This window comes from Fukomys damarensis, unplaced genomic scaffold, assembly GCF_012274545.1.
Source record: "Fukomys damarensis isolate Sample0158 unplaced genomic scaffold, DMR_v1.0_HiC HiC_scaffold_39, whole genome shotgun sequence".
Lineage (NCBI taxonomy): Eukaryota > Metazoa > Chordata > Mammalia > Rodentia > Bathyergidae > Fukomys > Fukomys damarensis.
Genome location: NW_022900951.1, coordinates 28,017,385 through 28,043,582, shown reverse-complemented (window position 1 = coordinate 28,043,582; position 26,198 = coordinate 28,017,385). Strand labels below are relative to the sequence as shown.

The 26,198-nt window shown below is 32.6% G+C and overlaps 1 protein-coding gene across 6 annotated transcripts in view; it reads left to right on the top strand.

Annotated features, from left to right (window-relative positions):
- Positions 1 to 26,198, top strand: part of Dmd (dystrophin) — a 2,130,457-nt gene that overhangs the window by 803,621 nt on the left and 1,300,638 nt on the right. For all 6 annotated transcript variants that reach the window (XM_033760401.1, XM_033760400.1, XM_033760399.1 and 3 more), the window contains exons 22-27: positions 5,211 to 5,356; positions 7,761 to 7,973; positions 10,850 to 10,963; positions 11,921 to 12,076; positions 17,589 to 17,759; positions 23,686 to 23,868. In XM_033760401.1, the coding sequence (XP_033616292.1) occupies positions 5,211 to 5,356; positions 7,761 to 7,973; positions 10,850 to 10,963; positions 11,921 to 12,076; positions 17,589 to 17,759; positions 23,686 to 23,868 (983 nt within the window). The remainder of the gene's footprint in view (positions 1 to 5,210; positions 5,357 to 7,760; positions 7,974 to 10,849; positions 10,964 to 11,920; positions 12,077 to 17,588; positions 17,760 to 23,685; positions 23,869 to 26,198) is intronic.

The following is a 26,198-nucleotide window of genomic DNA, read 5'->3' as shown; positions in this document are numbered from 1 at the left end:
ATGTATTTGTCAAAACAGCTACCGAATTTACATAACCATTACCAAGTGTGTATTTTGTCATATTAAGTATACATTCAGCAGTGGGTTTGTGGGGAGGTTTTCTTTCTTTTTTTAAGTTTACTGTGCTGTCCTTATTTTTTCCTCATTATTGAGTTTATTGGTATATTTTAGGCACACAGTACAGTTACATTCATCATTGGGATCTTGGACCTTTACATGACAGGTCTTGGTTCTCATTTTTCCCCTTGTCCCTGCCCTCCCTTCACCCCTCCTCCCCTCCCACTTTACAAACACTTCATTTCCATTTTTTCATTTTCTCATATTTTTCCCCTTATTAGCTTTCCCCCACCCTTCCCACTTTCCCTAAACCATTAGCCCTTTTCTTCCTATTTCACATTTTCCATTATATTGTTAGGATCATATGTACTATTATAGTTTATTCACACCAGAGAAACTATTCGGTATTTACACATATGTGATTTATTTATTTCACTTAGGCTTATATCCTAAATATGCATCCATTTTCCCATTAATGAATCTAATTTCTCATTCATTATGGCTGAGTACTATTCCATTTCATAGAAAAACCACATCTTCTTTATCAGTCTCCAACTGATGGGCAAATGGGCTGTTTCAAAGTTTTAGCTATTACAAACTGTGCTGTTATAAGCATGGGTGTGCATATATCACTGTGGGATGATTCCTTTAATTCTTTTGGAAAGATATCCAGCAGAGGGATGGCTGGGTCAAATGGGGCCTCTAATCCTAGTTCTTTGAGGTATATCCATGTTGATTTCCATAGTGGTTGCCCCAGTCTGTACTCCCAACAACAATGGAGAAGGGTTCCTTTCTCCCCACAACCCCGCCAACATTTGTTATTGTGTGATTTCTTGATAGCCATTCTTTGTGGGGTGAGGTGGAATCTCAGTGTTGTTTTCATCTGCATCTCTCAAATGACCAGTGATGTGGAACATTTTTTCATATATTTACTTGCTGCTTTTACTTCTTTGTCTGAGAAATGTCTGTTCATTTCAGATGTCCATTTTTTGAATCGGGTCCCCATATTTGGGGGAGGTGATTGTTTTGAGTTCTTTATATATTGTAGATAATAGGCCTTTGTCTGAGGAGCAGCTGGTAAAAATTTAAACCCACATTGTAGGTTGTCTCTTAGTTCTGTCGATGGTTTCTTTTGCAGTGCAGAAGCTTTTACTAAGATGATATCCGAGTTGTTCATTGTTTCTGCCAGTTTCCTTGCTACTGAGGATTAGTTCATAAAATCTTTTCCTATGCCAATGTCTTCAAGAGTTCTGCCTAACTTATCTTCCATCAAGTTTAGTGTTTCTGTTTTAATATTTACATCCTTAATCCACTTGGACTTTAATTTGGTGCATGGCAAAAGATAAGGGTCCAGTTTTAATCTTTGGCAGGTTGAGATCCAGTTTTTCCAACACTGTTTATTAAAGAGATTATCTTTCCTCCACTGAGGATGGTCAGCAACTTTGTCAAAGATGACGTTGCTGAGTACATCTGGATTTGTTTTTGTGACTTCCAGTCTGTTACACTGATCCTCACTGTTTTTTGTGACTTGCTTCTGTTCCACTGATCTGTTTCTTTGCCAGTTCCATGCTGTTTTTATCACAGTGGCTTTGTAGTATATTTTCAAATTGGGGATCGTTATACCTGCTACCATGTCTCTGTTGCCTAGGATGGCTTTTGCTACTCTAAATCTCCTCTGGTTCCTAAAGGATTTTTGGATTATTTTTTCTAGTTCTGTGAAATACACTGTTGGAATTTCAATTTGCTTTGCATTGAATCTGTATAGCAGTTTTGGTAGCATGGCCATTTTCACTATGTTGATTCTTCCTACCCAGGAGCAGGGGATAGCTTTCCATTTTCTTAAATCCTCTTCGATATCTTTTCTCAGAGTGCTGTAGTTTTCAGAGTAGAGGTCTTTTCCTTCTTAATTAGATTGATTCCTAGATACTTCATCTTTTTTTGGATGCTACTGTGAAAGGAATTGTTTCCCTAATTTCTCTCAATGCGAGTCTGTTATTTGTGTACAAGAAGGCTATTGATATTTGGGTGTTCACCTTGTATCCAGCTACTCTACTGAATCTGTCAATTAAGTCTAGAAGTCTTTTGGTGGAGTTTTTTTGGTCTTCAATGTAGAGTATCATATCGCCAGCAAATAGTAACAGTTTAATTTCTTCCTTTACTATCTTTATTGCTTTAATTTCTTTCTTTTGTTTAATTGCTGTGGCTAATGTTTCCAGAATTATATCGAAGAGAAGTGGTGGTAGTGGGCATCCTTGTCTTGTTCCTGATTTTAATGTGAAGGTTTTCAGTTTTTGGCCACTTAATATGATGTTTGCTGTTAGTTTTTCTTAGATAGCCTTTATTAAGTTCAGATATAGAGCATTGATTCCAATTTTTTGCAGGGTTTTTAACATGAATGGGTGTTGAATTTTGTCAAATGCTTTTTCTGCATCTATTGAGAGGATCATATGGTTTTTGTCCTTTACTCTGTTAATATAGTATATTATATTTATTGACTTACATATGTTGAACCATCCTTGCATCTCTGGAATAAATCTGACTTGGTCAGGATGTATGATCTTCTTGATGATCCTCTCTATTCTGTTTGCTAGTATCTTATTAAGGATTATTGCATCTATATTCATTACGGAGATTGGTCTGTAGTTCTCTTTTTTATTTGTGTCTTTTCCTGGTTTTGGAATCAAAGTGATACTTGCTTCCAGGAATGAATTTGGAAGTATAGCTTCCCTTTCAATTTAATTGAAAAGTTTGAAGAGTAAAGGCAGTATTTCTTCACTAAATGTCTTGTAAAATTCATCAATGAATCCATCAGGACCTGGGCTTTTCTTTGTTGGTAAATTTTTAATTACATTTTCAATTTCACTGACTGTCATCGGGGTGTTTAGAATGTTTTTATCTTCTTTGTTCAACTTTGGTAATTCATAAGTATCTACAAATCTGTCCATTTTTTCTGTGTTTTCCATTTTATTTGAGTACAGGTTCTCAAAATAGTTCTTAAGGATCCTCTGGATAACTGTTGGATATGTTGTGACTTCTCCTTTTGCATTCCTGATTGCATGGGTCTCAGCACTTTTTCCTTTTTTGATAAGGTTACCTAAGGGTTTATTGATTTTATTTATTCTTTCAAAAAAACAACTCTTTGATTAATTTATTTTTGCATTATATTCTTAGTTTTCATTCCATTGATTTCTGCTCTAATCTGTACAATTTCCTCACTTTTTCGAGCTTTGGGTTTTTCTTGATCTTGTTTTTCTAGTAGTCTAAGATTCATCATTAGGTTGTTTGAGCTCGCTCTGTTTTCCTTATGTGGGCATTCAGTGCTATGAATTTTCCACATAGAACTGCTTTCATTGTGCCCCATAGATTCCTGTATGTTGTATTGGCATTTTCATTAATTTGTAAAAACTTTCTAACTTCTTCTTTAATTTCCTCTGTGATCCATTGATTGTTCACAAGAGTGTTGTTCAATTTCCATGTGTTTGTGAAGCTCCTTCGGTTTCTTATGCTATCAATCTCCAGATTGATTGCACTATGATCTGATAATATACAGGGGATAACTTCGATTCTTTTGCATTTATTCATACCTGTTCTGTGAGCTAGTATGTGGTCTATGTTTGAGAATTACCCATGTGCACCCCAAAAGAATGTATATTCTGATTTTTTGTGGTGGAACACTCTAGAGATGTCTGTTAACACCATGTGTTCAAAAGCTTGGTTGAGTTTCGTATTTCTTTGTTGATTTTCTGCTTAGATGATCTATCTATTTGTGATGTTGGGTATTTAGATACCCCACTACAATTGTATTAGTGCTTATTTGGTTTTTCATGTTACTTAATATTTGTTTTATATAGTTGGGGGCACTAATATTCGGTGAATATATGTTTATGATTGTCATCTCTTCCTCTTGAATTGTTCTCTTTACAAGGATGTAGTGGCCTTTGTCTCTCTTAATCAGTTTCAATTTGTCTGCAAATAAGATAGCTACCCCTGCTTTTTTCTGGGCTACTGTCACTTGGAGAATTGCTTTCCATTCTTTCACCTTTAGTCTATGAGCTTCTTTTTGCACTAGGCGTGTTTCTTGTTTAAAACATATTGTTGGATTTTGCTTCTTAATCCATTCTGCCAGTCTGTTTCTCTTGATTAGTGAATTGAGTCCATTGACATTGATGGTTATGACTGATAAGTACTGACTAATTATTGTCAGGTTATTGTCCTTTTGTTGACTCTTTTTACTTTTTCCCTGGGGGTGGTTTCTTGCTTGTTTTTTTGTTTTTTTGTACCAGAGATCAAACACAGGTCCTTGTAAGGCATGTGGCGGAACCACTGAGCTAAATCCCTGGCCCTGGTATTGTTTTTTACTGTGAAGCTGGATGGGCCTACATCAAAATCCTGATCCCACACTAACTATTTGACAATAAATAAATTACTTGGCCTTTTCTTTAAATTGTCCCAGCTTCATCTCTTGTAAATGGCTTTAACAATGCATATCTCACAGGTTTACGATTTGAGAATGGCAATAAATGTGGAATTACTGTTAAGAGTTCCTGATGCATGCTAAACATACATAAATTGGCTTAGGTTTCATAAAATCATAGGTGACATGATATGATTACAAATATCAGGAGCTCTGGATGATCATACTGTTTTCTCCAAAGTCAAATGATAAGATGGAAATGAAGTAGCCTTCACTGTTGCATACAGTTGGAGTCTACTCAGTTTCTCCAAATGTAATCTGAATGGTTTTTTACAAATTACTCAGCTTCTGTTTTTATCCTTCCTGGAGGGCAGGGGTAAAGGAAAAAAATGAGAACCAAGACCTGTCATGTAAAGGTACAAGATCCCAATGATGAATGTAGCTATATTGTATGCCTAAAATGTACCGATAAACTCAATGAGAAAAAAAAAAAGATTTGAAAGACTTATTTGAAAATTCAGTGTAATGTATGTAAGATTTCTGACATACCAGACATATAGTAGGAATTTATCTTTGTGATCATAATCATACTCTGTACTTTTCATTTTAACATTTTATTAATATTTGAGATTGGCAGCATGATTGAATTTACTGACAACTTATAACAACATGACAAAGTTTAAGATAGTTGAATAATTTTCTTTCTTTCTTTTTTGTTCCTTCTTTCCCACTCATAAAGTCTATGACACTTTGCCACCCGTACGCTATCAGGAGACAATGAGTACCATCCGGACATGGATCCAGCAGTCAGAAACCAAACTCTCTATACCTCAGCTTCGTGTCACTGAATACGAAATCATGGAGCGGAGACTTGGAGAGTTGCAGGTCTGTAGAAATTTATGTATTATAATAAACACGGTGCAGATCTCATTCATCAAGAACTCATACTGATGTAACCTTAAAAATTTAGAATTCAACCATGACACAATGGTAGCTTAGCAGTTGAACTAATCAAGATTTTAAGAATATAATATATGCATTCTTCCTTCTCTCTATATATGTTTATACACATGTATGCACATTATTTTAAAATTATATCATTAAAAACAATTATGTGATACAATTATGAAATATAATTTATGGTTTAGTATACATTTTCTTTTTTTTTTTTTTTTTTTGGTACCGGGGATTGAACTCTGGTCCTTGCGCTTGCAAGGCAGGCCACCGAACCCCTGAGCTAAATCCCCAGCCCCTAGTTTAGTATACATTTTCAAAAAGTGCTTTTGACTATTATAAAATACTTATTATTTTTTCCTATTGATTATTTATAACTCACATTCTTAAAGAGACCCTGATAAAGTCAGTACTTTTATAAAATTAGTTTGAATGTAAATACTAATCAAATGTAATATTACAAAGAACAATATGAATTTTAGTAACAGTTTCAATAGTCTTATATTAGGAAAGATAAAATATTGATATGAGGAATGAATAAATCATGAGAGATGTTAGAATATATTTCCTACCGATTGTAAACATTTTGTACTGTATTTTCAATCTATTAAGACTTTAAAACATATTCATAAATTATATTTAGGAGCAGAGATAAAAATGTCCACATTTTGAGAATTAAATTAAGACAAAAGTTTAAAGAATGTAACTATTTAATATCATGAGTCCTTATTATGAGCTTAGTTAATATTTTTAAGAAGTCATTTCTTTAAAGAAATTTAAACATTTTTAGTATAGATTGAATATAATTTTCATGAAGCTTGTATCTTAGTAAAATGAACAGCATATGTACAAAGTTAGAGATAAATTAGAGGTAGATGATAGATGGATAGCTAGATAGAAACATAATTTACAGGACTGGAAAGCTAGAAATTCATTTGTAGTCCTTAATCTGGAAAAGCATTATATCAAGTAGAAAACCTAATGAAATTTATATTGTTTGAAAATACCTAATGATATAGGGAAAAGTTCACAATATTATGCTTAGCTTAAAATATAGGTATATATCAGATTATTGCCTAAAATCAGTCAAGGGGAAATTGTTAATAAGTGAAATATAATTAGAAGTAAATTAAAAATATAAATTACAGAAAACAGGCATAGGATCCTATGCAATGATAAAACTTTCATGTTTAACAAATTATATAATATAGGTCACATTATGAAAGAAAATGTAATTATTATTTAAAATTTCTTACACATACACAAAATGGAAAGTTTATATAGAATCCTTAGTTGTAAGTAGATTTTTTTATTTCTTATGAGCCTTTATTACTTCAGTAATAATTTCAGTATAAGAAAGTATCATTTAAGTAAAGATTGATTAGAGAAAAACTTAAAGGTGGGCATAATATATAATTTATAATTGATTGCATATATTATGCAGGAGAAATGTAAAATAGGCATTATAGGTTTTCTGCAAAACAACTTCAGAATTTCACCTTAAACTAAAAATATAAATAAGGATCAAAGTGTATAATTGCTATTTTGTAATAGAACGAAAAGCTCTAAAGGTATTGGGCAAATAGGAGGGGCAGGGGAAAGGTAAAAAGGGAAGAGGAAAAAATGGAAACAAAGTCTTTGTAAATAGGGAAGGGTAGAGATGGGAAAGGGAGACTAGGGGAATGGGGAAAAAATACGAACCAAGATATGTCGTATAAAGGTTCAAGATCCCTGTGATGGATATAACTGTATTGTATATCGAAATTGTACCAATAAAAATTGTTTAAAATATTATAATTCAATATGGAATAAGGTCTTTTTCAAATAAATGAAACTTCACCTAATCGCCAGTAATACATCATCTATCTGTAATTTAGTTAAATAAGTATAATTAAGTATAAATAAGTAAATTATAATCCTATAGATCAGTATGATTTAGTTATGTTTTTAAGAGAGTTAGAGATTGCCTTATGGAACATTAAGCATGGTAAAGCTAAACTGCATTAAATGCATTATAAATGTAGATATTATATACACGTGATCCAATAAAATTAAGTGTGCTTATATTCTTTGGTTCCATAAGAAAAAGTTTTTGACATATTTGATATTGTTTATAAAAATAGCAGTGGACTGTTAAAGAAAATATCACTAAATAAAGTGCAAGTTACTCTTAGGGAAAATAAGGAGTTTAAACTTCTCTAGATATTTTAATTGATTTACTGTGTTTAAATTTTTGATCACATATCTTTATTTAAAAATGCACTGACTTTAACTGAAACTTGTCAATTATTGTGCATCAGTTAATAGAAATATACTTTTTCTTTCAAATTTTGAGGCTTTGCAAAGTTCTCTGCAAGAGCAACAAAGTCGCCTAAACTATCTCAGCACCACTGTGAAAGAAATGTCGAAGAAAGCACCTTCTGAAATTAGCAGGAAATATCAATCAGAATTTGAGGAGATTGAGGTGCGCTGGAAGATGTTCTCCTCACAGCTCCTTGAACATTGTCAAAAGCTAGAGGAAAACATGAATAAACTTCGAAAACTTCAGGTAATTCAAGCATTTTTTTTCATTTCATAATGATTTGCTAATTTTCCTTCTTAGAACACATTGTAACACATAAAACTATGTGTATGACTTCCATAGTCCTTCAAAGTTATTCATAAAAACAAAAGACAGACCGTTCTCAAAGGAGTGTAGTTTGCTTAGTTCCAGGAAAACGGAAAGACTTCTGCTTCTTAGATTTTCTTCAGAATTAATTTGATTTTTGTACCAAACCCACAGCCTATAAATATGATATCTTAATAATTTAAAAAGCCAATTGTTCCTTTAATCTGGTTGTCCTTTAGAATACAAATATCATTTATCTGTGACTAGATTAAAAACTGATATATGTGTGTGTGCTTTGTAAAATGTAGTTGTGTCATTTCACCACCGTATTTAATTTATAATTGTATGCTTATCCCATTGACTTCTTCCACAGATTTCTACTAACTTAATTTTTAATAGATATACTATAATGATAATCACACAACCTAAAAATCATGTCATAAGAGTCTCAAAGTAGTCTAAATGTCTAAAATAATTAGTAGTATACATAGTGTCTCTTGTGGTTAGATAGTTAAGGCAAAATATATTAATGTTGGGAAAAGAAACTTCAAAAGTATGATGATAAGAGGGAAAAGCATAGAAACAAAGTGCGTCTGGATTTAAATCCCAGTCAAGCTTCTGAGTTATTTATTTCTACACATTCCAGTCTAAAACACTAAGAAATCTGAAAGCCTTCTATGTGCACAGCACATGTATTTACATGTATCTGTTTATAAACATATGTGTACAGGCATACATACAAACATGAATACATGACAATACATGTCAGGACCATTGGCCAAAGAGGGAACAATATATTATTCTTATCATCATCAATAAACCCACATTCTAGTGAAAGGGAACAGTGGGTGTTTTAGTTTCCTCAAAAAATATTACCACAAATATAATGGCTTCAAACAATACAAATTTATTATTGTGCAGTTCTGAAGGTTTCCAGTCCCAAGTCATTGTCAGTGGGCTAAAGTCCAGATGTTAGCAGGGCTGTGATCTTTCTGAACACTTCAATCTGTTTCCTTGCCATTTAGCTTTGGGATGCTACCTATATTCCTTAACCCATGACCCAGGCTTCCATCTTCAATACCAGCAGACTAACACTTTCCAGAAACAATGTGTCTGTGTGTATCTCTCTCCATCTTTATCTCTCTCTTTGTGTCTGTTTCCCATTCCCTCTTCCCTTCTCTCTCCCTTCTTGTTCTCCCTCGTAATTTATTATCACATTGTGTCTAGCCAGATAAATTGAGGATAATCTCCATATCTCAATCTTTTTTCTTGTTCACATCTGCGAAGTCTATTTGTCATGTTAAATAATGTTTATACATTCTAGTGATTAAGTTGGAAATATCTTTTTGAGGGCAGAGTCAGTTATTCAGCATAGTGCAATAAGTAAATTAAACATTATTGTGACCATCTTAACAGTACTCAGGAAAGAAATCCAACATCAACTGGGAAAAAGGGATTATGGAAACTTAGTGGAACATAGATTATCTCAGCTAAATTTTCAACACGTAGAATTCAGCCAGTGAATAAAGAGAAACAGTTCCTGGCAAAATGAATCAATATGTGTAATTAAATGTAAGAAATTAAATGTTGTGGAGATAATACATATTTCTAAAGATTAATAAAATATATGGTTGGGAAAATGGTATTGGAGTAGATCATGAGTAGTCTAGGATGCTATGCTTTGGCATATGTATATTAACCTAGTGGTAATGAGATTAGTAGCATCAACAAAAACAATTATACACACACACATATATATGTATATGAGAGAAAGATGTAATTTTAGTGGCAATTTCAAAACATCATCATTAAACTGGGAAGGAGGGGAGCAGAAGATTACTGGCATCAGCATAGACAAATGATTGAAGTACAGTAGGACTGAGACAGATACCAAAAAGAGTTAATGTCTCATAACAAAGGAGTTAATAAGACTAGTACAAGGTCAATTAATACATGGAAGAAAAGCAGATTTAACCTGGCATGATATCAGTAAGGTGGTAATACTGAAGTTCTTAGTTCACTCAGATGCTTACAAAATTATTATTAATCATATTAACAGGGAAATGTTGTGAGGCACATATTTTGAAAATAATTTAAGAAAATGGAAAATATTACATCTAGATAGCATATTTGAACTGCACAGAATAAGGAAGTAACAATCATACATTTGAAAAATTCCCAAAATCAAAATATCAGAAGAAAGGTAATATTATTAAGAAAAAAAATAGGAGGTACTTAGTTATTTGTCAATGATGACAGTTGTCATATATTTTCACCTAATCATTGCTTCAAACTAATAAAACAAATAAAAAATTAAAACTAAAAGCTTTGTCTTTTAAGATGACAAAATCTTGGTCTGAAAGTTCCCATCTGAGGGGACTGTCAGCTGTAGAAAACAATTTGTGGATGTTCGGGTTTAGGGAGGCTATAAAGACACCATTACATTGAGTTTATTGTTCATAGTTTGTTTTATGTACTTTAAGGGCACATTGTTAGTATTATCATGAGTTGTTTTGTAACTTAAAAATTCTCTAGAGGAAGATATGATTTAATGTTCTCGAGAGGAACCTCATAAAACCACATTTGGTAGTAATTTTTTATTTTTAACAATAGCAGACTTCATACACCAGTGCTCACAGAGTAGACTATAAAAATGCAGTCTTAGTAAAAAATACTTTTTTCCTGAAGAGCTATTTAGAGAATCCTTCAAACATGGGAGTTATTTCCGGGCTCGTGTGTAGACATATCATCATGATGAACTGTGTTAAGAGCAATCGGCACCCCAATAATGCTTTCAAATGGTTCCCTTATTCCAGAGTCACATAAAAACACTGGAGAAATGGATGGCTGATGTTGATGTTTTCCTGAAGGAAGAATGGCCTGCCCTTGGGGATTCAGAAATTCTTAAAAAACAGCTAAAACAGTGCCGTGTAAGATTTTCCTATGCCTTTCATCCTATGAAATCTTTCATAAAATATTATTTGTGTAGATCAGTGGTTTCCAACTAGGGGAGATTTGCTGCCTACTATCGGGAGACCTTTTGCAATGTCTGGAGATGATTTTACTTGTCGCATCTTATTGGGGTGTTAGGGATAGATGCCCCTGGCTTCTAGTGGGTAGTGGCAGGGAATGCTACTAAACATCCTACAAGGCTCTCCACAAAAAATAATTACAAAGTCCAAAATGTTAGTAGTGCAAATATTGAGAAATCTTTGGTGAAATAAATAAAAATAAACAAAACATTGCCTTTTACTCAAATATCACTTTATAAGATTATTTTAATACAAAATCCAATATTATTTAAAGGAACCATAGTGTTATTTGTGATGTCTTATTATAGATTATTACTCATGCTGTTTATTCCCTCCACATATAATGCATTGTATTATAATGCAACACAGTATGGATTTTTGAAATGATATTCATTATACTATCTGCATGTAGCAGGAAGAAAATTGTCTAGGTTTTGCAAATACAAGCTTGAAAAGTAACTCTGGTCTTCAAATAGCCTTCACACTCATCATGCTAGAAACAATTGCTACAATATCCTGTGCTTGAAAATGAAAATTCTTTCAAAAAGAGTAATGAAATGAAGCCCATCCTTTTGACACATTTTTTTTCTAACAAGAAACAATCTATTTCCCTTTGGTTTTAAGTTTAGCATCACATAAATAATTCTCTACTTCATTCATGCTCTAATAACCATTGAACTTTTTAAAGACTGTTTGGTATACTCCTATCTACACCTTTAGCTATATCTATTTTATATTTTAAGGCACAAAATTTATATGCAATACCATGATCCTTAATTATACATTTCGTATTTGTTGCTTTTCTAATATGTAGTAGAAAATTCTCATCCTGATTAAATTGAATGATCTCTTTAGCTTTTAGTCAATGACATTCAGACAATCCAGCCAAGTCTAAACAGTGTCAATGAAGGTGGCAAGAAGATAAGAAATGAAGCAGAGCCAGAGTTTGCATCCCAGCTTGACACAGAACTCAAAGAGCTTAACACTCAGTGGGATCACATGTGCCGACAGGTACGGATTGTCTCCTTCGCCTGGGTTTGCCTCAATTTAGCTAATTAAAATATCTCAATGTTTCCCTTTACAGTTATCTTTATTTAAAGCTTTGCCACTATGTTGCTGCTTTAAAGCACAATTTTTGTAGTCAGATTAGTTTTTTCTAGCATATAGAAATATTTTAATGTAAATAATACATATTTTTTCTATTGGGGTCTTGACCTTAAACACAACTGTCATGTGGAAAAATCAAGCCCAATTTGTAGGCATTATTTTCATTGAATTTTTCTTCGGGACCTAAATTTAAAATAATTGGCTAAGCAGATACATCACACAAGCACACATAATACATCAGTAAAATGAATGTATAATATATATGTGTGAACAAGCATGATACATAATTTGTATTTGTTATTGTTAAGATTTCCAAGTTTGTCTTCTTTAATACATTTATTTTAATCAGTGATTTAGAGTAAGAAGAGCTGAATGCAATGTATTTGTACATTCCCAATTTGATGTACTCATTTTTATGCAGCATGATTTTTTTTAGATGTTTTTAAGGTGACACTAGAGAAAATATAATAATATATTCCAAAACAGTACATATGAAATCTTTTTGTTTAAAAGATAAAATCTTGACCTACAGAAGTGATTACTCTTAAATTCATCAATATTCCTTTTTAAATTACTGAGAGATTTCATTTATGTTAAGAGGCAATCAGGTTTTGATTATTTCTAAGTAAACTTCAAAGCTGAAGAGAAATAATGTCAAAAGGCAAAAGCTGAATCTAAAAAGTAAAGAATTTAGAAAAGTAAAAGTCAAGACAAGTTGCCCAGCTTTTACAGTCACTGGCAAATGCTTAATAGTTCCATTAATTTACATATGAGACAGCCCTGGAGTTAAGTTACTGCTAGAAGAGTTGGTCAGGAAAATGTATTACTTAAATAATGGATTGTGCCATTTATATTTTCCTGGAAGGCTTGTATGAAAAATATTTGGTCTTAGAACATTCTTAATGGATGGCTAGAAAGAATAACACCATTTGTTTAGAGCAAGAGGAAAAACAACAGGAAAAATATAACAATTTAAAAGTAAAGTCAACAATATTACCAACACCTTGAGATTTTTGCAATCTGCAAAAGTGTGATTTTTTTAAAACATACTAATCTTAAAATAACATTGCTTACAACTTTCTATCTGCCATAATATATACTAAGACTTTGGCAATCACAAGAAGTATTTTGAAATCATGCATAAAATAGTTGTTGGAGCCCAACCATGTTTTGATCCAATTATCCAATTCTGGAGTATTTTACAAATCTCTGCTTCTCCATGGATATCACACTGCCCAATTTCTGACTTTGTCAGCAAATTACCTAGTTTTGAAAGGAAGGAATTTTACTAAGAGTGAGGCAGTCCAGTAAAAGGAGGGAAGCAAGGCTAGAACGTTGATACCAGTTCAGTATTCAAGAGAAAAAAAAATAAATATAAACCTATAGAAATAGAAATGTCTACACAAAGTTGTGATGTTCTCTTTTGGATTAAATATAACAATATCTTTTATTAGATGCAAAGGGTTGGGAAAGCACAATTTATCCAAATGTCTAAAGTATTTGAACATTCTTTATGATCCCATAATTTGCTTTTGGATATACAAGATGGTTACTACTATTTTAAATTCTAAAGATAATATATTCAAATGAAAACATCAAAATTCTACGTGTTTCGAAAATAAAATGATAGCCATTATTAAAATACTCTGCAAATTAATCAACCACACTTGAAGGAAAGGAATGAGGAATGGAAGGAAGGAAGGGAAAAAAGAGAGATAGAGGGAGTGAGATAGAAAAGAAAGAAAATTTGTAATTATATATATTTTTCCCTAATTTATTTTTTTTCTCTCATTGAGTTTATTGGTACATTTTAGGTATACAGTACAGTTACATTCATCATTGGAATCTTGTACCTTTACATCTCAGGTCTTGGTTCTCATTTTTTCCCCTTGTGTTATAAACATATTAAGAAATTTAAGTAATTGTAAATATAGCTAATTAAAATGACACTTTATTAATTGTCTTCATTACTTATATTATTTGAATATATAATTATTGTATTAAACATATGGAACCAAATATAAGTGAGGAATAAAACAGACATTTTACTTATCCTTACAGAGTATATAGTTATTAGAGAAGATGGAAGGCTAAGGACTTTAAAATGTTATCACAGTAACACCTAATTATAATTGTTTCTAAATTATCTGAACTTAGCAATCAGAATACTCTATCAATAATAGGAACATGCCGCCTTATACCATTCCTCCACTCAATAACTTTCCAAAGTACTCTTTTTAAAATCTAAGCTTGTGTAGGGGCGTATGGAATAGTGCTGAATAAATGAGTTAAAGCAAAGCCTGTTATTAGGAGTGTACCAATGAGTGTTTAACAATTGGTATAATTAATATAGGTTATAGATATAATCAGAACAACAGATTTGGGAGAAATTATAGGCACGTTAAGTTCTGTTGCATATTAGCCACATAGATATAAATATAATCTTGAAAATACAAAGAGATTTGAAATACTACTTTATTGTAAGAAAAAAGTAGAGTAGGAAAATATTTTGAAATAGAGATTAGAATGAAAGAAGGCAATTCATAATGGAACTCTGTGAAACATTAATATTTAAGTGTAAGGATGTAAAAAGAAACCAAGAAAGCAGTTGAGAAAGGAAAATAATGAGAGAAAATGATAAGTGCAAAGAGAGTCCCAGGAAACTTTAATGTTAAGAAAATAGGAGTTTGAAGAAGCCAAGTATAATTATGAGACTTACATGATATGAGAGATATTACATTTGAATTGGACAGATATTAAAATATAGTTTATAGGAGGTACACTAGATAAAGCATTAGAAAATCCTTGATATTCTTAGTAAGAGTTTCAGTAGAGTTATGAGGAAAAAAGACAGATTGTAGCTAGGGAATTACTGAGAAGTCAAGACAAAGAGAAATGACTAGATTGCTCTTTAAATCTGTTCAGTATATAGAGTTGTATTAAGGTGAATGTTGTCTGCATTTAACTTTTGAAAATTATTGTGCAGTCCATGAACATAGTTATACTATGACCCCCCAAAAGAAAGAGAAGTTGAAAAAATTATAAATCAGGACAATATAAAGGGAAGATAGTGAGGAGAACTGAACTTGGAACATTAGCTCTGAGTAGGAATCATCAACCCTGGAGAAGACCAAGGTCATCTTTCGCTCTGAAATCAGGGATTAAAGAAAGTTGGGGAGGGTGGTCAATGGTACAGAATTTTAAATTTGCAGATTCTAGAGCAGTAAATACGTTAAAACTTCTATATTCTATACTATGAGTTATAATGACACAGGCTCATACTGCAGAATAGTTAGGGCACATTAAGGAAAGCATGTTAGAGTCCCTACTGTAAAAAAGGTAAGTAAAAACTATCATTTTAAGCCAAAACTTTTTCCACAGAAATCCCCTTAACTTATGAAGACATAAGCCTTTAAATATTTTACTCTCACTAACTAGTCGTAAAACTGTAGAACATTGAATTAAAAAAGTAATAATGTCCCAAGATGGATGTAACTGTTATGTATCACAAAAATATACCAATAATAAAAATGACCTTTTAGGTTATCTATGAAACTGAGAGAAAGAGAAATGAATTGATGTTTACATTTCTGGGGATCGTGTCCAAGTATCTTTATTCCAAAGGCAGTGTTCATTCTAATACACTTGTGCTATAATCTCAGAATGACCTCCTACTTCTCCTTCCTTAAAAATTCACTTTTGATCTCTTTCCTCTAGTTTAGTTTAATAATATGCCCTGTGTTTTTTTACTATATGCCTTGGCTAAGTTCCAATTGTCCCTCTAAAATTTTTGTAGCTTATCCAACTGCTTCAAAGAACTATAGCAAATCTGTGTTTGTAGACATTTAATAGTATGTGCACTTACATTTATTGCAAGCTCATTATGCAAATTATACTTATACCTTTACTAGATTTGTTAACTCTATCGCTCTTCATGTGTCTGAGTAAAACATGTATTTTCATTTCAATAGATCAGTTATCACATTTGACCTAAAAGCCAAAGAAAAATGCAATAGTAACTACATTAGTTTCAATATGGTTGAGGTGTAAATTATATAAAGGAAAATTAATACAATGATGGCACTACCCATATTTAGTATTTGGCGAAGTGCTATGAAAACTACGTTTTTATAAAGAGTATGCATTATACATTAAAACTTTACTATTACAAGTCTTGTCAATTAAAATATAGACCCCTATTTAATTCCACAGAAAAGAGTAACATTGTTTGGATAAAGTGATTTTTTTGAAGCCAAGAGTGAAATACTACATGTAATCATTGTGATACTACAGAGTGCTATATACCAAACCATTAGCATATATGATTTGTCTTTAGATGTTTTTGAGTTGCTACTTTTCGGTCAATATATAATAAATTCTATTGTAAAAAAGTCTTAATTTTGAAAAATGTATGAGGTTCTAGAAAAGTAGACATTCTGTATGACTACAAACATTGTTTAATAGCTTTTGAAACAGAAAATTATGTTTGGAGCAACTTTTCATTTTATTACACTCATATTGCTGTTACATGGTATCCCATGGTATGAATATATCATAATTTATTTAATTCCTCATGAAAATGCCCTTAGATTTGCGCTCAACATTTCATTATCTCCAAAGCTGAATTCTGCAGTGTACCCGCAACTCTAAAGATTTTGGTCAGTATGATTTATTCTTTTAAAAGTGAAAAAATAGACTCAGATATAAGAACATTACCATTCTGAAAATATATTAGCAAGTTACTGAAGGTTGCTATATGGTCGTTTTTCTCTCAGCAGGTATGAAAACTTTTATTACACCATATACCTGTGAAAATGAGACTCTCCATTAAATATTTTTGGCCTATGTTACTCATGAAAATACATATACTTTAATTTATAATCACATAACTATAAATGATATTGGAACACCCTTCACACATACACACATGGATCTACATTCTTTCTGTGAACTACTAAGTCATCTCACATGATTTCCACTTTTCAATGTTATTTATGACAATTTTTGTAACTACCTGATTTTTAAGGTTCCTTATATTTTTTAAATCATAAAACATTATAAAAGAGCTGAAAAAATATTTCTGAGAATACTGATAAAATTACCTTTCCAACTGAAGCATACTATCTAAAAAAGTTTTGTTTCATTTCTATTCACCAAAAAGCATTGTGACAGACAACAGCTAAATTACTGTACTAAGGCAAGATTTTCATTTAGGAAGTAAGCCAAGTAATTGTTTTTGTACTTACATAAAATTAAAAGTTTCTAATCTCCACAAGTTATTTTACTTATGCTATAAAGTTCTTTTCATTTCATCTTTGTTATCTAAGCTTTCTATTATTTACAGACTTTTTAATGATATAGCAATAATTTACTGTTCACGTCAGTATTCATGCTTTGGCTGTTTGTTTTATGGAAGGTCTATGCCAGAAAGGAAGCCTTAAAAGGAGCACTGGATAGAACTGTAAGCCTCCAGAAAGATCTGTCAGAGATGCATGAATGGATGACACAAGCTGAAGAAGAATATCTAGAGAGAGATTTTGAGTATAAAACTCCAGATGAATTGCAGACAGCAGTTGAAGAGATGAAGGTAAAATAAACCAAACACAATAAAGAAAAAAAAGGGAAGAAATATAACAATCTATAAAATTGTAATTCTGCACAATCTACTCTTTATGGGGTTTTGTAGTACATGTGAATTTTTAATTCTGCTTCAAAATTTGGTATAATTTGAAAGTTATAAAGTGGATATTAATTTAATGCATTGTGATCAAAATGTAAACATTGACAATCACAGTTTGAAATGTCATTTCTATTGAAATTATATAATGTTAAGAATTGGAATCAGTTGATCACAGCTGTTTGTAGCTGTTGAAAGCCAAGTTGAAAATATGACTAAGTATAATGGAATAAGCAATTTTAAATGTATTTAAATGCTATGTTAATTTGTAGCTTAAAGGGGTTTCTTAGAATTTGAAAGTGCTGAATATTCTAACAAACGGTCATTAATATGGATTAAAAGGACTGGATTTACATGTACATCTCTTAAAGCAATAGGATAGCAGGCTGGGGATTTAGCTTAGTGGTACCCCTGCCTGCCTGGCAAGTACAAGGTCCCAAGGTCGATGCCCCATACAATAACAAAACAAAACAATAAGAGAGAAAATACGTTGATTTAGGCCTAAGGGAATGGGTATGTACCATTAACTTAGAAGTGAGGGCTGAAGTTCAGTCTACATACTGATATTTTGGTATGGTCCAATGAAACTCAGTAGTGAACACAATCCTCTAATGTTATCATATAACTGTCAGCACACTTCCTAGCAGCTATATAAGCTGAAGCTTGAAATTTACACATAGGAGAATTGCCTCTATCAGGGCACTCAATTATTTTCAGTTGCAATTTTTTTTTATGCAGTAATGAGAGCATATAATCTAAGCATGTTAACCTATATGAAAGTCGCACTCATTTGGCTTGAAGCCTCACAACAGAGCAAAATTATTATTCAGCCAGATAGTTGGGTTTACCACATGGTCTATCTCCTTGGCAATTGTATAACCATAAGTGAGGTACATAAACTCACTGAATTTCCATTCCTTCATGTTTGAACCTGGTCTCAGAATAGTCTCTTCTCAAAATTGTTTGACTGAAACATAAAAGTCCTAATACTATGCCTAGCACAAAGTCATTGTTTCAAACTTGATAGTCATTATTATACTTATCATCAGTGTTACATACGAAAAAAATAAGTGTAGATTATCATATAATTTATGTGATTATTAAGAATGTTTATTATAGTAGAAATTAAGAGCAGAATGTACTGACATGAAAGCTCACATGTTTGAACTTTAAATCTGTCATGTGGCCTTAGTCACATTTAGAACATAAAAGTCAAATTTATAAGAAAGATTGAATTTCAGTATTTTAGAATATTGAAAGCTACAAAGGGCTGGAGATTTAGCTCAGTGGTGCTGCTGCTTACTTCGCAAGTGCAAGGACCCCAGTTCAATCCCTTGTACCAAAAATAAATAAATAAAACAAACTACAAAAACATTTTAGTCTGGCAGTACCATATGTCATACATTTATTCATCAATATACTTCCTGCATATTTAATAAGTGCCTAATACTCTTTAGATGCAAATTATAGTGATAAGAACCCTACCTGCTCTCTTAGAATTTGCATTCTTAGAGGATAGGGAATGATAATGAATGGAGAAAAAAAATAATAACATTTAAGGCCAGGATAATTTGTCTAAAAAATAAGCCAGGGTTATAAAACAGAGAATCATTAGTGTTGAGAAGACAGTAGAGATGGTGAGATGATAGTTTAGAAATGTTTGACTTATAAGATATTTGTGAGGGATACATTTAATCTGAAGCTCTGACTCAGGAGAAAAGGCTAACCATAAAAATAAATTATGGAAGCACATTCCAGTCAGAGAGAATACTGCTTGCAAAGACCCTAAGTGCAAGAAGCCTGCCTGCTTACCTAAAGGGACAAAAACAGCATAGGCTATCCAAGATGAATTTAGTGGTGTGGGAAAATATCTATTAATACAGGAGTTTTGCAAGCGATTGCAGGAGGTTTCATTCTAAGTTAAATGAGAAATCCAGTTGGAAATGTCTAATAAAAGGCTACAGTGATTTCAAATTTGATCATGAGAGGTTAGCATGAGTAAAATTACACCAGCACATGAAATTTAGAAGGTACTTTGCAAGTAATATCAATTGTGCTTTCTCTGCTAATTAGAATAATGAAATACCGAGACACAATAGGAAGAATAATATACTCATACTTGCAAGATTTATCTGTGTTGAGGATATTTTTATCCCATGCCATTCTGAGATATACCATTTTATTTTCTTTTATTTTGCTATTTCATTTATGAACTGTGAATCATGGGCCATCCATGTGGACTTTCCCTCATACCACAACTCTTCCATGGTGTGTTCTCCCTGTTTTCTAATACTCTAGGCTATAGTCATTACTCAGTTCCCCAAATAGAAAATCAGCAGTCATCTCATGTTCAAATGCTCTGCTTCTCCCTTGGTTCTTCTTCTTCTTTTTTTTTTTTTTTTGGTTCAGTCACTCTTCTGGCCATTCTCTCTGTTGCTCTGAGTAGTTGGTCTATTTGGCTAACAACCCAGTCAGTTCCCTTTTATCTTGCAGGGCTAGAGAGTAGTCTGTCTCGAATTTGAAAACTTTGAAAACAGTCTCTGAAATGAATGTCCAATGAATTTGTCTGCATTGTTTAGCATGTTCAAATAATCAGTCTAGCTGCAAAATTGATTTCTCACAGGGTGATATTTAAAAGAGCGAAGGCCTGTGTAGTCTCTGGCAACAGTGGCCAAGGTAGGTAGCAGGTAGATCCCATTTCTTGTGTTTTCTGCCTAATAGTCAAGTCAGTCTTTTTAGGTCAGTTTTACTACCTAGTTCACAGTGATAGGACCTTTCCCAGACTTCTACCTATGTTGAGTTTGAATATAAATTTATCTTTATTTTCAAAAGATACCAACAGACCTACTTTGGCATCTCTCCTCTACTTACTCAGAGAAAAAGTAGAAACCTCTTTCTGTTTCCTTATTTTCTTCATGGGTTTTACTTGAAAATTACTGTCCTGTGCTGAAAACTTATATTTCCCCTATAAACAAAACATTCCTGTCTACATAAAAAAATGCAAGGAGTATTTGATAGGCAACATCTATAAAAGTGGAAGACTTAGAGATCAGCAATAACTATATTCTGAACCTATATAATAAACCCTTCAAAGATCTTGGATTATTTAACCGTTGTTCTTTAAGAAAAGTATGCTATTGTTACTTTAGTCGTAGGGCTTAACCAAATTTACACATATAATGAAAGTAGTAAATATATGAACACATTTGTTTAATCATTAGAAGAGGAGCCAGATCTGGTGGTTCAAACCTGATATTTCAGCACTCAGGAAGCTGAGGTAGGAGGATTCCTGAGAGTATGAGGCCAGCCTGGGGCTACATAGTGAGGTAAATAAAGGTCAGCCTGAATTACAGAGTGAGACTGTGTCTCAGAAACAAAACAGAACATCACTGGAACAGTGATTCTAACTCTTCAGTGATTATCTGATTCATCTGGAGAACTTGGTTAGACAAATTCCTTGGTCTAACCTAAAGAATGTGAGGTTTAATAAATCATGGATGATGCTTTAGACTTTTTTTTTTATTTCTAACAAGTTTCCTGGTGATGCCAGAATAAGTTCCACATTTGAGAACCTCTAGCTCAATATATTGTTAATGAAATATGTCTGCACAAGGCATGTTTAGATTCATAGAAAAGGAGTAAGAGCAAGAGCCATTAATTATTTTCTATAAAGATTATATCTTAAGTATACTGGTCATTTAGCTTTTCTGTTTTGACTCCCATTAAAGAAATTCATCATGAACTTCTTTTCTCTTATCAACTAGGATAATAAATTTTGTTCTCTTTCTTCTCTGAGGTGTACTCAACATCTTATCCAGATTTAATGACATAATATGAGAAAGTCTAAAAGTTGACTAAAGAAGTGTTCCTTGTTCTGCATCATTACATAGTTGCACAGGCTGCTTATAATTTGTAGAACGTATAATCATATTTATTGGATCTACTACAGCATACTTCTTTCTCATTTCATTGAGTATTTGAGACTGAATACGTAAAAACTATGAGAAAGAAAAAAATCTAACCTCCAGAACCATTTACTCCCATTCTCGGAACCTCTGTTTTCTAATGCTAATTATAACAAAACACATATATCTGAAGGTTTTTATGAATGATCCAATGAGGTAGTAGTGTGGCATGACTGACATAACACAGAACAGCATGGGAAGTGAATAATGGTTGTCAAAGTGCTTGATAATGCTATGATTACTACAGTCAAAACATTATTTGTGTAGCAACAAACTCCCTGCTCAGTGATGCCAAAAACTGATTTATTTATAATATTAAACTAAAAATTTCAATGAATGAAATCAAAATCAGTAAAGGCAAATAGTTGATAGTCAAAACAACTTGTATTTGACGTCATATTGTGCACTTTTAAGGCATTGTGGAAGTAAAGATAAAGGATAGGTTATGTTGAAAAATATAAAAGCACATTATAGCTCACCCTTGTTCATATCCTGTCCAAACTCCCTAATTCTCCATCACTACATTTTTGGCAGGCTCAACTTTCACCAGCGAAAAACCTCCATTTCTTTGCTCGAGTGCTTTCCTCAGACCTTGAGTTCCATTTTCCCACCTGTATGGTATGCCGCAAGTACTAGAAAATAAATATTTCCCCTAGAGTATTCATTCAGCCAATGAAGTGAGAGGAGATATACATAGTGCTCTACCTCTTCATGCCTGAATGAGACAACCCTAAGTGATAAGTTACTTTCCAGTAAGATTAAGCTCCAGTCACAGTGGTCACTGGGATTAATGTCTTTATCATCTGCCTTCCCTTTCTGTTCTCCACTCCTCACTGTACTACCAGTATATCCTTCACATAGGACAAGCACACTGATTGCTTAGGTTTGAAAAGTCATGTCACAGTTGGTCTTTGTACAAATCCAAACTAAAGATACAGGATCGGTGTCTCTGAAAATATATCTGCATGTTAGAAAAAATGCATGTGTCCTCCAGCTAAAGACCACAAGCAGCTCTCTTTTAGATAAACAAATTGAGTGTTTACTTTGTGAAATGAGGAAAACATACACCATGAGGAACTAGAGGTTATACAAATAGGAAAGAACCGATGTGATTTGGGCTTGTGTTAGGTGATTACAAGGAGAATGTGGAAGCTTGTTGTTAGTGAGTGATGGTTTTATCATGACTTGGCATCTTATCTTGTCCACAAGGAAAGAAAACTAGAATGAGACTGAAATTATAATTGAGGAACAACCAGCAGTCACTGCTAATGAACAATCAGCAGATATTAATCAGGACAGAAGAGTATATTTGGTAGTTTAGACATGTTGATATTTTATTTTCTTTATGCAGACGTGATTATGGTGTGAGCTTGCTGTGGTTTCAAAACTACCCTGGTATCAAAGCTGGCTTTACCCAACACACTGTGAAACAGCTGAGATGCACAGAAAACCAAGGCATAGCTGTGGCAGGCTGGCTCCAGAAACCAGGAGCTGCTTTTTTCTTTTCCTTTTTGTTTCTCTCACGTGATTTCAATTACAGAGCAGAACGTTCATCTAAGTATAATCCCAAATACAGTATTAAGGGCAGTTGCCTGTGTTAAGAATCTTTTGATTTAAATACTGATATTTGTGCTTCTTTCAGAAGCATTCATCTGTCTGAGTGATTTATGTTATTTCAGTTATACAGTACTAAATATTTTAAATCTTGGCTAGTATGAAATGCTTATTTTGCCAGTTTCTAGTATTGGATTCATTTTTATGAATCTCATCCTAACACAGATGGTGTGAGAAAAAGTTATATGATACATACGAATACATTTTTGAAATAAAAGTACTAACTATCCTTTAAGAGTACTGTCTTTATTTTTCAGAGAGCTAAAGAAGAGGCGCAGCAGAAGGAAACAAAAGTTCAACTCCTTACTGAGACTGTAAATAGTGTGATAGCTCAAGCTCCGCCTGCAGCACAAGAGGCTTTAAAAAAGGAACTTGACACTCTCACCACCAACTACCAGTGGCTGTGCACCAGGCTGAATGGGAAATGCAAGACTTTGGAAGTCAGTCGCTTTTCTTACTCTTCATCGATTTTGTGTTGACATACGGTCGTGTGTGAAGCATAGTGGTTAGCAACATGAGTTCTGGTATAAAAGTGCTTAGGCTTGAATTCCTCTCTTAGCTACTTAAAATCTGCATGATTTGGGGGTAGATGTCTAATTTTCATAACCCTATTTGTGGCGCGTTTAGTGAATGCAAAATAATACCTACTCAGAGTTATTGTTGAAAACTAAGCTGTTTAACTTACAGTGCTTAGCTCAGTGTTCAACAAAAATATGCAACAATTATTCTAATTAATATTATTGCTGTTATTATGTCACAAAAATTCTAAAAACAAGTTTACTATAGATGTATAGAGTTATTTATACATTTGAATGTTTATAACGTACTGAAATATTTTAGTGGGAAAGTATTTTGTGGAGAAATGTATCTTGCTTTAATTGTTATTATTGTGGGGCCTTTCAGAGTTCTTTAACAGAATTTCCTAATTCCCTCTTTCATATTTTGCATTGCATTTATTCATCATCACAAGACCTGCTTTTTCTTTCCTACATTCTTTATTCTCCAGATTGAGTTTATGTGAATACAGATGGAAAATTAAGGTGCCTGAAATGATTTACCATACTATTGTATCGAAAATTAAGCTATGATACTCTGCAAAAACACTGTGACAAGGAATACAAAACTTCCTACTAGAAAATACCAATGATGCCCACACAAAATTTAGACTTGAAGTCCCCTTTTCCTGCACAGGCTTATTTCTGAGAATAAAATTCGTAAGGAATTCGAGTGCTCCTATTATGATTGAAGAACATTATTTTCTTAGGGTTACAAACTCAGTTTTTTATATTTAGAGTCAATTATAACTCATACCAGGAAAACAGACTATATTTACCTAATGTAACTCAGATCTATGCAATATTCAATTTTGTAATTATAAAGTATGATCTTTGAGTTTTTTCCATTATCACTTCTAATCGCTTCTTTGTTTACCAAATCTTTTTCTTTTTTCTTTCCTAATCTAACTTATGCCTCGGAAAAATAAGAGCATTCTCTATGCTAGGAACTGTTACAGTTGCAAAGAATACACACACACATTTCTTGTATTAGTGAATATTATAGAAAATAAAGAATAGTGAGAAGTTGAGGGATGATACTATAAATGTTTCAAGAAATTCATAGCCTAATAACCTTCACATTATCCATAGAAGTACTTTCTTATTCAGGAAATTGCTTTCTGATAATATCTAACCAAAGCACTTAAATATTCTTATAGTCTTGATTCTTATATAAGGATTAACCCAGGCAGTTTATTATTCACATTGTTTATTTTAAATCATACTCTCGTCCATCACAAATTTATTTTGTGGTACATTTTCTGAAAGATGTTTTATTGTTTTAACTGCAAGATCTTCAAAACCACTTGCTTAATTATCATTCTGTTCTCCCCTCCCTCTGTAATGAAGCATCTGATGTTTCCTACTTGTATTTTATTTCTCTGATTACTTAGCCCCTGTGTATTTCTTCTCTACCAATTTGACATATTTTTAATGGCATGTTAATTACCATGAACACCTTAATCAGCAAATTTCATCGATAATAAATATTTCTGTGTACATCTCTAACCAAAATATGGCAGAAACATTAGCATTGCTTTCCTATCATCTCTCATTATATATATGTATATATATATATGTGTGTGTGTGTGTGTGTGTATTAGTATACATATATAAGTGTGTATATATATATGTATTTGATTCATACCTTACTGTGTATTTACCTCAAAATTTTCAGTACTATTGCTGTTGCAATTGTAATTAATATTTTGTACAATGATCATGTGGATGTTCCAATGTTGTTTTACCAATTTCTGTGATCAGTTTTGTGGTTACCTTTCTATTTGCTTCTGTGTTCAATTTCCTTCTTACCTTAAATGTAAGTAGCAAATACTCTCCTATTTCCCATGATTGAAAATGCCTTTATTTTGCCCTCAGTATTGAATAATAGCCTACTTGAGCATATAATTATGTAGGGAGAGGTATTATTTTTACAACACTTAAAATATTATTCCCTAGTCTTCTGAAATTTCTTGCTATAATAAGCCTGCTGTCAAATTATTGTTCCTTTGTAATTTTTGACTGGTACCTTTTCATTTTCCCTTTGTCTTTGAAGCTCTAAAGTTTTGCTCTGTTTTGTTTATGTGCAGATTTTCTTTCATTTGTATCTTTCACCTGGTGCATTAATAAGAACTAATTATTTCTTTCTCTAGTTGTTCTGTATTGCTTTTGAAGATTGTCTTTTTCCCTCTGTTACGTATGTGAAAAATCTCACC